This window comes from Triticum aestivum, chromosome 1A (genome assembly GCF_018294505.1).
Source record: "Triticum aestivum cultivar Chinese Spring chromosome 1A, IWGSC CS RefSeq v2.1, whole genome shotgun sequence".
Lineage (NCBI taxonomy): Eukaryota > Viridiplantae > Streptophyta > Magnoliopsida > Poales > Poaceae > Triticum > Triticum aestivum.
This window is the reverse complement of record NC_057794.1, coordinates 565,123,633-565,136,077: the sequence shown is the minus strand read 5'-3', so window position 1 is coordinate 565,136,077 and position 12,445 is coordinate 565,123,633. Positions and strand designations below refer to the sequence as shown.

At 46.5% G+C, this 12,445-nt stretch overlaps 1 protein-coding gene across 5 annotated transcripts; it reads left to right on the top strand.

The window, feature by feature from the left end:
- Positions 1 to 2,584: 2,584 nt before the first annotated feature.
- Positions 2,585 to 11,372, top strand: LOC123068240 (uncharacterized). 5 transcript variants are annotated; one of them, XM_044490783.1, is made up of 9 exons: positions 2,585 to 3,343; positions 3,449 to 3,517; positions 3,623 to 3,678; positions 3,794 to 3,856; positions 4,819 to 4,879; positions 8,115 to 8,246; positions 9,076 to 9,153; positions 9,559 to 10,884; positions 11,011 to 11,372. In XM_044490783.1, the coding sequence occupies exons 1-6, from the start codon at positions 3,028 to 3,030 to the stop codon at positions 8,126 to 8,128; spliced, it is 579 nt and encodes a 192-aa protein (XP_044346718.1). In that variant the 5' UTR covers positions 2,585 to 3,027; the 3' UTR covers positions 8,129 to 8,246; positions 9,076 to 9,153; positions 9,559 to 10,884; positions 11,011 to 11,372. The 5 variants fall into 5 exon arrangements, with proteins under 5 accessions (XP_044346718.1, XP_044346709.1, XP_044346693.1 ...); XM_044490774.1 differs by having other exon boundaries at positions 8,847 to 9,153; XM_044490758.1 differs by having other exon boundaries at positions 8,115 to 8,955.
- The last annotated feature ends 1,073 nt before the right edge of the window (positions 11,373 to 12,445 follow it).

Genomic DNA, 12,445 nt, shown 5'->3' with positions numbered 1-12,445 from the left:
TGCAAATCCAAGTCAAAACTAGGGTTTTCCCCCAAACTAGCAAGATTTGAGCAAATGTGACAATTCCTATGGATGAAAACGAGGGGATGGGAGGAGATTACCTTAAGGGAGGGGTTGGCTTCGAAATCCACGGTCAAATACTCCGGATTTGCAAGATTTGAGAAGGATTTGAGAGGGGGGGAGAGGGGAAGAGAGGAGGGCCGCAAGCCTTAGGGTTTGTGTGGGGTGGGGGTGTGTGGGGTGGGGGTGGGAGGGGAGAGAGGGTGGGGCCAGCCCAAGTGGAACACAGACTGTGCAGCGCCCACGAGCTAGGCGCTGCACATTACATGTGTGGCGCCTAAGACTTAGGCGCTGCACAGGTGCGTGTGGGGCCGTAGCTGGACCAGGGCTGCCACGCTGGCAGCAAGTATGGCGCCTAAGTGATGGGTGCTGCACAGTAGGTTGCGACGCCCAGCTGTCGGGCGTCACACCGAAGGGTCAGCAGAGTGAATTTTTTTTGAAAGCAGGTCAGTTTGTGAATTGATTTCTGCCTCAGGTCAAATATGTGATTTCTGCCAAGTATAGTAGATGGATCTGAAGTTTGGCATGTAGTACTACGTGTCACTGAGACCCTGTTCCGTCAACAACTTGTTAATTAATGAAGGGAGAGGTGGCCGTTAATCTCTGTGTACTCCCTCCGGTCCTTTTTACTCTGCACATTGGATTTGCCGAAAGTCAAACTTTGCTAAGTTTGATCAAATTTATATTAGAAATTATTAGCATCTATAATATGTAATAAATATAATATGAAAATATATTCCAAGATGAATCTAATGATATTGGTGTTGTTATGTGAATGTCTATAATTTTTTGTATAAATTTGGTCAAAGTTGGATGAGATTGACTTCGATCAAACCTAATATGCAGAGTAAAAAGGACCGGAGGGAGTAACTACGCTTCATCCATCCATCCATGCATCTCTCTTGTTTTCGTGGTATATACTTTGAGCCCTTCAAGCACATGTGAGTTTAATCATTGCATGATGGCAGTCTTGGCGCTAAAAACCAATCTAAAATCCTTTATACGATTTCAAAAAACTTGAGCCAAAATATTTGTATTTATAGATCACGAACAAAAACAGGGGATAATGGGTTGGTAGGGCCATTATAGGTTCCCTTTTTTTTGAAGTAGGGCCATTATAGGTTCCCTTTTTTTCAAAACGGATGCAAAAGGAATGTCTCATTGATTAATTAAGAAGAAAAGAATTGCCCGGTTAATTTACGGAAAACCGGGCGAAAACCGATACAAAAGTGACACTCCAGAAGCGACTCACTCTCACGACCACGTAGACGGTCCGCCAAATGCTCCCAACACACTCACAACCATCAACGCTTCTACGACTCAAAAGACCAAAGCTGCCTGGACAACACGAAACACTGAGCACTACCATCACGAAATTGTAGCTGCCTTCCCTTTAGCATCATCAACCAAAGGGACCTCCAACAGCTTACTTGACAGAGGCGAAACTTGTCCTTCAATCGAGGCCGCCGACATGTCCACCTTCGTATGCTCCACTGATAGACTCATGCATAACTCCCTAAGCTCGGGCATGATCTGCAGCACGGGAGCCACAAGCACGGCGATGGACTCGCCCTCAGTGGAAGACACCATAGGAGGGGAGGTAGGCACCGACGATGAGACTCCAACACGAGGGGAGAAAGAGCCATACAACTCCTCACCCCTGTCTTCCGTGGAGCAAACACCGGCCGCACAAGGAGAATGTGACGCCAGAGTGGTCTGCAACAGAGCCGGCACAAGGGATAGTCTACTCAGAGCAACCTCCGCTCGTTCCAGAAAGCTCTCAACCCGCGCCACACAACCTTGCAACAGTGCAGTCTGATCAGCCAATGATTGTGTACTTCTGGCATACTCAATAAAATCATGTTTTTTGGTAAGCCAATGATTGTGGATTTATTCAATATACTAGCTAAAGTCCATTTTTTAGTACTAAGTTAACAATAAAATGTCGGATAAATCATGGTGATCACATACATTGATACAAAAACTCACTAGCTATTTATTCTCAGCAATGTTACCATGTCCAAGCTTTTGTGAAAAACTTAGAAAAAACATGTCTGTAGAAGAAACCTTTCACCCATCATAATTACGTAAACATACAGAGTACTTTTTCTTGTCTGCCACTGTTTGGACACGCTGATCGTCGGGACATGCATGCTCTAGCTCGCCGTCTTTAGCTACTGTGTGCACTCGATCTCACCCTGTCATCTCACGTCCTCTACTCCCGTCGTCATTCATGCGACTTATGATGACTTGGTGCTGCACATGCACTTATTACGTAGAAACTACGACCTCACACGGCATATCTTACGTGGCTTTCCTCGTACGTGAAACCGTGGTCTGCGACACTCCCTAACGAACGAACATTTTGAATGCCATAGTTTGGACACGCTGATCAATTGGCACCAATTGCTCTAGTTCTCCGTCTTTATCTACCGTGTGCATTCGATCTCACCCTGCCATCTCACGTCCCCTACTCCCGTCGTCATCCATATGACTTATGGTGACTTGCTGCTGCACATGCACTTGTTAGGTACTCCCTCTGTTCCGAAATAATTGTCGTTGGACAACTCCAGTACAATTTCAGCCACGTTACGAAATTAACGCACTTTCCCATTTTACCCTCACTCGTCGCTCTCCTCCCCTTCGCCTCTCGCCGGCCACCACCTCGACCACCTCGCCGGCCACCACCTCGCTCACCTCGCCGGCCACCACCACGCCGGCCTAGCGGCCACCATCACTTCCCGTCGCCGCCATCATTCTTCCGCCTCTACTCACACCCGTCGTCCACTCGCACCCTGCTCCACTCACACCCCGCGTCCAAGGTCAAAGTTCAGATTTTTGCTCCGACGGCGAGCTTATGGCGATGGAGGAGCTGGATCCGCGTGCGCCTGCTTTGGATCTGGCGACGGAGGTGGTGGATGCGACGTTTGAAGTACACATGGGCGGCGGCCTGCTCCCCGCCGCGGCATGGAGGTCGAGGGGCGGCGCGGCGCCGAGGCCGAGCCTGGTGGTGACGCGGACGACGAACGAGGAGGTGGTGTACGAGCTGCGGCAAGCCACGCTGGTGAAGGACCTAGGGGCGGCGGGCGCGGGAGGCCAAGGCGGGCAGGCGCCGCTAGTGGCTGGAGCAGCTTGAGCAGGAGGGCACGCCGAGCTCGGCTGGGGCCTCATGAGTTGGGCGGCATCTGGCGCCGCAGGGTCAGTGCGCCCTTCGCCGCCCTCCTCGTGGTGTCCGTCCTTGTCCTCGTCGTCTTCACTGGCCGCTTCCTGCAGGGCCCCGACGGTCAGTCTTCTGGATTCTCATGCCCAACCAACCTGGTCTTCTTCTTTCTTGTCCTCTCTCCTCTGTATCGTATCGTCGTGTGTTCTTACTGAAGATTTCTTTCAGCTTCCTCGCGATTCACCCCGGTACATGTGGACGACTCCACACCCCGGACAGTCTCCTCCACGGACCAAGGCAAGAAGATCAAATCCATACGCTCTTCTTCAACATCTTTGCAGTTGCTTGTGTCTTGTTCATCGTTTCCTTGTGATTGTTGACCGCTTGGCTTCCCATGTTCAGACTTGGAGACATCTGATTCATCAAATCAAGAAGGGGAGGGGGTGACCAAAAAATTGGTAAGCATAGTGGACATAGGAAATGGGCGGGATTTCCCTTTAGTTACTGAAGCTCGTTGGTTTCTGAATCCAGACCGGATTAGTAAAATTTGATGGTTCGGTTTTGGGGATGCAGAGCTTGATGAATCTTCCATGGAGGCAATGGAAGAGCAGAAACAGCCTTAAGAGGACACTCCTGGTGCGGCATTGTTCTCTGTTTCATGGCATAATTTGATTGATCAGCTAGTCTATAAATTCTGAATTCTTCTGATTGGGGACAAAATGTAGAGACCAAACCAGCATCTCATGGCTTTGAGCAGTACATACTGGCTTATGTGGACAATAGTACATACTGATTTGATCAAGTAGATCTTGTAGAGATTTGTGTAAGCATTAGCAGGAGTAGACAGGTTTAGCACACATGCTTATGTGGCATTGCAGAAAGACAGGTTGTGCAAGATGAGGGAGAGAACAGAATGAATTACTCTGTTCAGGCAATACCCTTGAGTATTGGTAATTTTGTTTATGCTCAGCTTGGTCGATGTCGTTTAAATACTCAGCTTGGTCGATGTCGTTTATGCTCAGCTTGTGCAAGATTGCTGCTCTTCTCTTCTCTTCTCTTCTTGTTCTTGGAGCAAGTAGCAGCAGATGAATTTGTGCAAGTAGACTTCAACAAACAGATTGGAGCAGACAGGTTTAGCAGGCAAATTGTTTGGTGCTTGCTTGCTTTAGACAGATAGGTTTAGCACACATTCTTGCATGGCAGACAAAAAGGTTGTGCAAAAACACCCCAAAAACACCATTGATCAACAGGATCAAACTTCATTCCATTCCTTGTTTTTGAATGTTTAATCTTTTGCCGCTCCTTCACCAGCTTCCTTGTGAATCAATGGGTGGGTAAGCTCCTGCGATCCACTCAAGTTCTAAGCCAAATAAGAAAAAATATCAATCTTGTCTGCTGCATTATCTACTGAAACAGTTCAGTACATTATCTTACTGTCATTTCTGCTCTTACTGTACAAGTTCTTACAACAATCTTGTGCTACTGTTACTGTTTACTCCTGTCAAATAAACTACTCCATGTCAATATTGCTAGTGTTTACTCCTGTCAATAAACCTTGCTAGGTGAATCTTTTCCATTAATTAAATTGGCTGCTGCAGGTGAGCATTCAGGAAAAAGAACACTTGGCTGAACTTCAGGAAAAGGATGCACTGAATCTTAGTAAGCGGATACTCATAGCCGAATTCTTTTGGATGCACACACAGTTTGTCTCGCAACTTAAATAATGACAGTAAATAAACTCTCAATTGCACTGACCAGTAATTGAAAATAAATTACACTTAAATTAACTGAAACCTTGTGTACTCCCATGATCAGTGTTACTGTACAGTAATTCACACCGAATTTGTAAGTGCAAATAGTGCTTGTTTTCATGAGTAGGATGCTGATCAATGGTGCTTGTTTGGAGTAATTGTTTGCTCTGTAGTGCATTTTTGCTGCAACCTAATCTGTGGAGTATCAAGCTAATTGGAAGAAAGCCAATTGCTTGCTCTGTAGGAACTTTATGCGCTAGAGTATAGGATTTGCTGTTTAGCAAGGCTTGAGTAATTTAGTGTTCTTCACTTCTCCTCTACTCACTTCTCTTCTCTTCAGTAAATTAAATTTAGGAGTAGGAATAGTTCTTAGAACTACTCTGCACCTTAGAACTACCCCTGTTAATTAATTAATTTCTGTTAGGAGTAGGAGTAGTTCTTGGAGTAGGAAGAGGAGCAGTGCAAAGAATTCTCTTCTCTTCTCTTACTCTTCTCTTCTCTACTCTTGCTCTCTTCTCTTTGCTTCTCTTCTCTTCTCTTGGGATTATTATGGATTATGGAGTATCAGAGAGTGATCATACAAATGGAGTAGTAGAAATATACACATACAAATGGAGTATGGAGTAAAAATATATGGAATAAAAAATACATGGAGTAAAAATATATGGAGTAAAAATACTTGGAGTAAAAATTTAAAGGGAGTTATACATACAAGTGGAGTTAGACATACTTCAACATACTCCACACAAACAGCATACTCCAACATACTTAAATATGGATTATTACAACCATGACAAGCATCACAACCTCATCACAAGCATCACAAGCATCATCACTGGCATCACAACCTCATCACTAGCATCACATCCTCATCGCAAGCATCACAACCTCATCACTAGCATCACAACCTCATCACAAGCATCACAAGCATCATCACTAGCATCACAGCCTCATCACAAGCATCACAAGCATCATCACTAGCATCACAGCCTCATCCAAGCATCACAAGCATCATCACTAGCATCACAGCCTCATCGCAAGCATCACAAGCATCATCACTGGCATCACAGCCTCATCACTAGCATCACAACCTCATCACAAGCATCACAAGCATCATCACTGGCATCACAGCCTCATCGCAAGCATCACAAGCATCATCACTAGCATCACAGCCTCATCGCAAGCATCTGAACCATCGTCTCAAGCATCTGAACCATCGTCTCAAGCATCTGAACAAGCCTCATCTCAAGCATCACAAGCAGCACATGCCTCATCACTGAACCCTCTCCATTAGACCTAAGTTGTGCAGGGCATTTGCATACACCTCTGGATGGCACGATAATCTTGGAGGTAGTTGCCCAAGCCCCTCAAGCCTTTCCTTGTTTACATGGGGTATTTTATACCCATTGCCCCCTGCATGGTTTAGGATCTCAATCATGCACGTCTGCAGAGTTAGGAAAATTCTGTTGAGCTTGTAAACGTCATAGCCTTCAAATTCCTCCAAAACACCCTTAATAAGGTCTTGTAGTGTTTTAGGACTCAGACAATCTGTCAGGGATTGGAGCGAGTTGAAAAACCCAAGGTCAAGCACATTCAAATCAGGACTGTTGGGAGGCTGTTGTATTATTCTGATGTGAAGTCCAGTTTTTGCGACAGCTTCTAGAAATTCTGGGTCATCTGGCAAGATATGGGGCTTAGCATTATCCTGCTGAATGTAGATGGTCTGTCCAGCATCACCTTCGGGCCAAACAGCTTGTATTGCTGGCAAGACCTTCTCTATCAAGAACTCCCTCATCACTTTTCTGTCGACCTTTATTGATTTTGTCTCTATTGTACCTCTGGGCCTGTTGTCGCTTCTCCTTTGAGCAGGAACTTCCTTCACGAATGGCCAGATACCGATTTTCCCAGAGAAGGTCACGTTTCCTTCACTGTCCCACCTCGGCCTAGCAACGGCCGTCAAGAACATAACCTTGCCAATACAGTTACCATGTATAGGCCTCGTAGGCTCTTCCTCCCCATCCAATAGATAATATGTTTTATTCTTCTTTGTCATGTTAAACCACTTTTCGTCGATATGGACAACATTATGCATAGTCTTGAACTTAGGCCTTGCAGTTGCTGTTGTAGCCTCATCAAGCATCGACAAACAAAATTTCATCCTATCCTTCTTATTCTGGTCCTTTAGAGCTGGCTTCACACAGTTTGTATGCCTCCTTATCAAGTTTAACATGAACTTTCTATGAAGTGTGGTGGGGCTACATCCCAGTTGCCAGGCAAGTGACCTAATGGTAGACCTTTTGTTTAATGGGATCGTTAGGATTTTTTCTAGGTTAATGTCCTTAGGCTTTCTTCCAGAATTTCCTTTTTTTATTAGAAACATCCACCTCTTTACCTTCGCTAATTTGCTTCATTGCTTTCCTCCAAATTCTTTGTATATTCCAAACACCCACTCCAAATTTTTTTGCAATGTCTTGCTTATCAGTTCCCAAAAAAGTGCCTCCTCTACTCATACACAGTGTATGCATTGCTACATAAGCAGCAAATTTTTGCTGGTCATTGAGGGTTTTATATTTCCTAGCAACTTGCCCAACACCTGTACCAAGACATACAACAGAGAAATGATTAAATGAAATGATCAAGTGATGAAGTGATGGAATGATCAAGTGATGAAATGATGGAATGATCAACTGTAACTGTACCTGGATTTTGAACAATTTCATCTCCTTCCATCCCCTCTCCTGTATCTCCTTCCATTTCATTTTCCGCATCTTCATCCATTTCATCCACATCTTCTGCAGGTGGAGTGAAGTTGAGATCTGGGAGATCCATTTTCTCCTGAAACTTGTTAATTGAAAATGTTCAGTACTCCTACATCTTGAAGCAGTAGTATAAGATGCATCATTAAGCAGTAGTAGATGGTGTAGAGGAGTAGCAGGAACTCCTTTGTCATGCATCAGTAGCATTAAGAGTAGTTTTGCATCAATATCAGCAAAACATTTTCTGTTAATTAAACTAACTGAAGCATTTTCTTCTCCTGAAAAACAGGGGTAAAGATTTTGCAGCTACAAGCACATTAATACTTTTATTTTGTTGTCATATTTTGCCGAAGGTATGCTATCATAACCAAACATCATGTTCTGCAGCTAGCTGTTGGTGAAGTGTCATTTTCTCACAATATAAGACATCCGGACTCTATCCTTGGTGGTCGAGCAGCCTTAACTACGGCTGAATAATTATGTTGAAGCTTGCTGTTGTGGTCATGCAACTATTTCCAGGTATGATCTAATGACTCGTCGGAAAGAAACCTGTCACAAAGAGCCTTTTGGCTTAACCCTCGTTACATGTGGAAATTTTGGTAATACTTTGAAATTTTGGATGTGTCCTGGTTGCAATTTCCTGAAACCATACAGGTGTAGACTACAATGCTTTCTAGTAGAAAACCATTAATAAAAGAATAGACAAATTGTTATTCTATTCTGTTCTACAAAAACAGGGGTAATAGAATGAATTGGCTTATTCACATTTCACATTCATTTTAGCTAATCATTCTGCCATTTAGTGCTCCATATCAGTGTGCAAGCTTAGTAGTGGTTTATTTTCAGTCATTTATTTGAAATGTCATAGGTCAAGTTGTTTACATGCTGCCGGAGTCCTCTGCTAGTTAGTGCCGACTGTGATGATGTTAACTTGATATTGCATATGTTTCTTTGCTCAGAACCATTGGTTAGGACACTACTCAGAACCATAGGAACAGTATGTCAGAGTGTGACAGATTAGGCTTTTGATGCTTTCCCCACTTCTGCCTTCGATATCTTCAAATACAAAAGTTTGCAGGCTTTGATCCATTTGAAAGGTCAACTTATTTTGGACGACAGTTTGATCTTGGACAGGTAAGCTAGATATTTTCCCCTTCTAACCATTGATGGTCAACAGTTATCATCCTTACTACTCCCTGGAGTATTAAGCAGACTATGGGTCGAAGAGGTGTTCCCCTTGTCATCCTTTTATTTGTTCAAATTGGCCGCTTAAATAAATTCACGAGTACTAGTCTCTTCTGTCCAAATTTTAACGAAGGTTATGCCCTCGATCTCATTGTGCCGACAGAACCAGTTTAAGCAGAGAGTCTGAGTCCGAGGAGCTCGCCCGGAGGAAGAAGAGATATTCCAGTTTACAATGGTTCAGGTACCTGTCACGGTCACCACATCTCCCTGTTTCCTAACATTCCAGCTACCTGCTCGTGGGATGGCTACTGGGCAATGCTAATATGCTCCACAGTCCCAGTAGCAAATGGAACATGGACGCCTACTGGATGAACAAGTAACATGCCAGTGATGCATTGCAGGTTTTGCAGCATTGGTGTATCAAACTATTGTTCATACTAGTACTCCTGTTCAATCAAGATGTTTCCAAAATTACAGGAAATCCAAAATTTATTCTGTATACTACTCCAGCAGAAATCCAGCAGAATAATTATAATTACTCTGTGTTCATCCAGCAGAAGAGGGACACACGGAGTAATTATTTTGTCTCTGTGTTCATCCAGCAGAAATCCAAGCAATTCTGATCAAAATCATTGTGCGTATGCAGGAGCAGAAAGGAGCAGCGAGCAGCAGCGGCGGCTGACCTCGAGCTCTCGGTTGGAGTGGAGGGAGGCGGCCGGCGAGGGATATGCGGCCAGCGGGGAAGGATTCGGAGTTGCGGCGGAGCAGGCAACCGGCGGGGAAAGGCGGCCGCCGGTGAGGGAGCTTTCGATCGCGGCGAGGAAGGGCGACCAGAGGGGATCAGGCTCTCGATTGGAGCGGCACAGGCAACCGGCGGGGAAAGGCGCCGGAGATGTGGACGACGGAGGAGCCTGGCGAAGGGGAGGAGCGACGGAGGAAGACGATGGAGTCCTCGCGGAGGGAAGGAGCGACGGAGGAAGACGACGGCCCGTGCGATTTCAAATCGATGGGTGGGGGAGGGGTAGTTTGGTAATTTCACTCGTTTTCACCTGGTCGGAAAACCCCCTCCAACGACAATTATTTCGGAACGGAGGGAGTAGAAACTACGACCTCACACACCATATCTTACGCGGCTTTCCTCGTACGTGAAACCGTGGTCCGCGACACTCCCTAACGAACGAATATTTTGGCTGCCACGGTTTGGACACGCTGATCGATCGGCACATGCATGCTCTAGTCATGCACTTGGCTAAACTACAATCTCACACAGCTAGCCTCTTACACGGCTTTCCTCGTACGTGAAACCATGGCCCAGCGACGGCCAACCCAATGAATCCCCCCACTCCAAACCAGTGTCACCTCACCATCGATCCCGGTACATCCATGCACGAAACTCAAAAATGCTAGACGTACAGGCTTTTACATGTTTCTACAGGCTCCTTCCAAACTTTCTAAACACCCCTCCCCCTGATTTCAATGGGGTGGGCCCGTGCCTCTACTAATGACCAATTAAAAACCGCCACAACACCCTGTAAACCCCTCATGCCTGTAACATCCTGTATGTGTAGCAAAGCTCAACGAAACTGGGCATGCACAGCGGGCCGGCGCCACATCCGTCACATGCTCGCGGCTGTGGCTAACAAGAGCCTGCGTGCCTTTATAACGGGCCGGCGTACCTCCGGCCGATCACGCTCGAGGAAAGCCGCGTAATAATGGACCGTGAAGGCTTCCTCGCCGTCCTGGTGGAGCTGACTCTCGTCTTCTTGGCCGTGTTTCTCGGCTGGTTGGCCGTGGAGTTCCTCGTCCAACGCTTTTACTTGGCGAGGAAGGTGGTTCGCTGGATCCGGGGCCGCGGCGATGGCCTGGCGGTGGGAGGGGATGGCCAGGCCCAGGCGGCGGCGGGAGGGGCCGGCGCGGCGGTCTGAAGCTCCAACAACGCTGCTAGCTCCTTCATGGTGCTTACCTCCGGCAGGTAAGTTCGATCTTGCGCTATGTACCATATGCATGCTGCTTTGGTTTTTCCTTTTTGCGGGGTTAGATCTTGTTGGTTGTGCTTGTACCATCCGGGCTAATCTGCCGGCCGGATGTCTTTGCCTAGGTGGTGGTCCTCGGCGATTCCGTTGGCGTCCCGTGGAAGAAGGTTTGCTGTGGAGAGGACATGCGCCAGAGGACGACGTACGGACGGAATTGGAGCTAGTAGCATTCTTGGATCTGCTTGTACGAGCAGAAATGGCCAGTTCATCATCAGTTCTCTTCTACTTCATCGTGTGTTGTTTTATGCATGCTTTGTGTTTGATGGTACCTGGCTACTAGTACTAGTAAGTACTATCTAGCATGATTCTCTTCTGCTTGGGACTTTGAGTCTGTTTAAGGATCTGAAGTTTGGCATGTACTACGTGTGTAAGACCCTGTTCCGTCAACAACTTGTTAATTAATGATGAAGAAAGAAGTGGCCGTTAATCTCTTGTATCTACGTTCATCCATCCATGCATCTCTCTTGTTTTTCGTGATTCGAGTTATTTTGTTGCCAGTGGTGTAGTGTCTGCGGAAGACCTTTTGCTGCTCTGTCTCCGGGAGAAATCCCTTCCCTAGCTCCTTGCTAGCCGCAGCAACGGCGACGCCGCCGCTTCCTTTTCTTGAAGGTGCTGCTGTGGAGTCCCAGCACTTTGGTCCCAGCACAGCAGTGGACTCGGGCGAAAGCCCTGTAATGATGGCGTCCGTGGGTGTCATTAACCTTTTTGAAGGTGTCGCAAGAATCCATGCGTCAATCCACCCATCTCCTTCCCGGCCATCTCATACCACCGTCGACTTTGCCTCTTCGTCAAGCCCTTCGCTGTCATCCATGTTGTTGTGCTTGCTCAAGTCCCTCCCATGGCTGCTGTTGTGGTGCGGCGAGCTTCGTGTTATTGGTGTTGTCCCGGTTCTTCTTTGCTCAATGATGATGCAAGCCACCTCCCGAAGTTGTTAATCGTTCTGAACTCCTATGGCAGAGCTCGCAGTCAAGGTTCGTGTTCATGTAGCACTCTTGATCATATATGCTCTTGTGTTGTGCCGCGGGGTTTAGTACGCACTCCGGTGCGGTGCATTAGGCTGCTTGCAAAGTCTTGGTATTGTGATCCTTCTACAGTATCCCACATCTACTTGTGCCTCTCATGGTGATGGACCTTCAGTCTGCGAACTAGGTCGGGCCATGTTCCAGGCATCCATTTTTCTCATCTTCACTTGTATGGTTTTCGACCTGATTTTTCTTATAAACGGGTCAATTTTGTTAAGATTTTCGATCTGATTTTTCTTATAAACTGCATCAATTTTTCTTTGAATGAGATCAAATTCAGGTGGGGAGCTCTCCCCCGGTGACTGTTCAAAAAAAAAATCTCACACACCCAACTTTACCGCGCGATGGGAAACGACGACCGACAGCGCTGTTGTCATGTCTAGTTTTACTGGAGCAGCGCGCCGTCAGCCGTTCGCATGCATGCCACGGGACAGCCGTCATTTCCCCGGCCGGCCGGTGAACGCCGGCCGCACTGGGT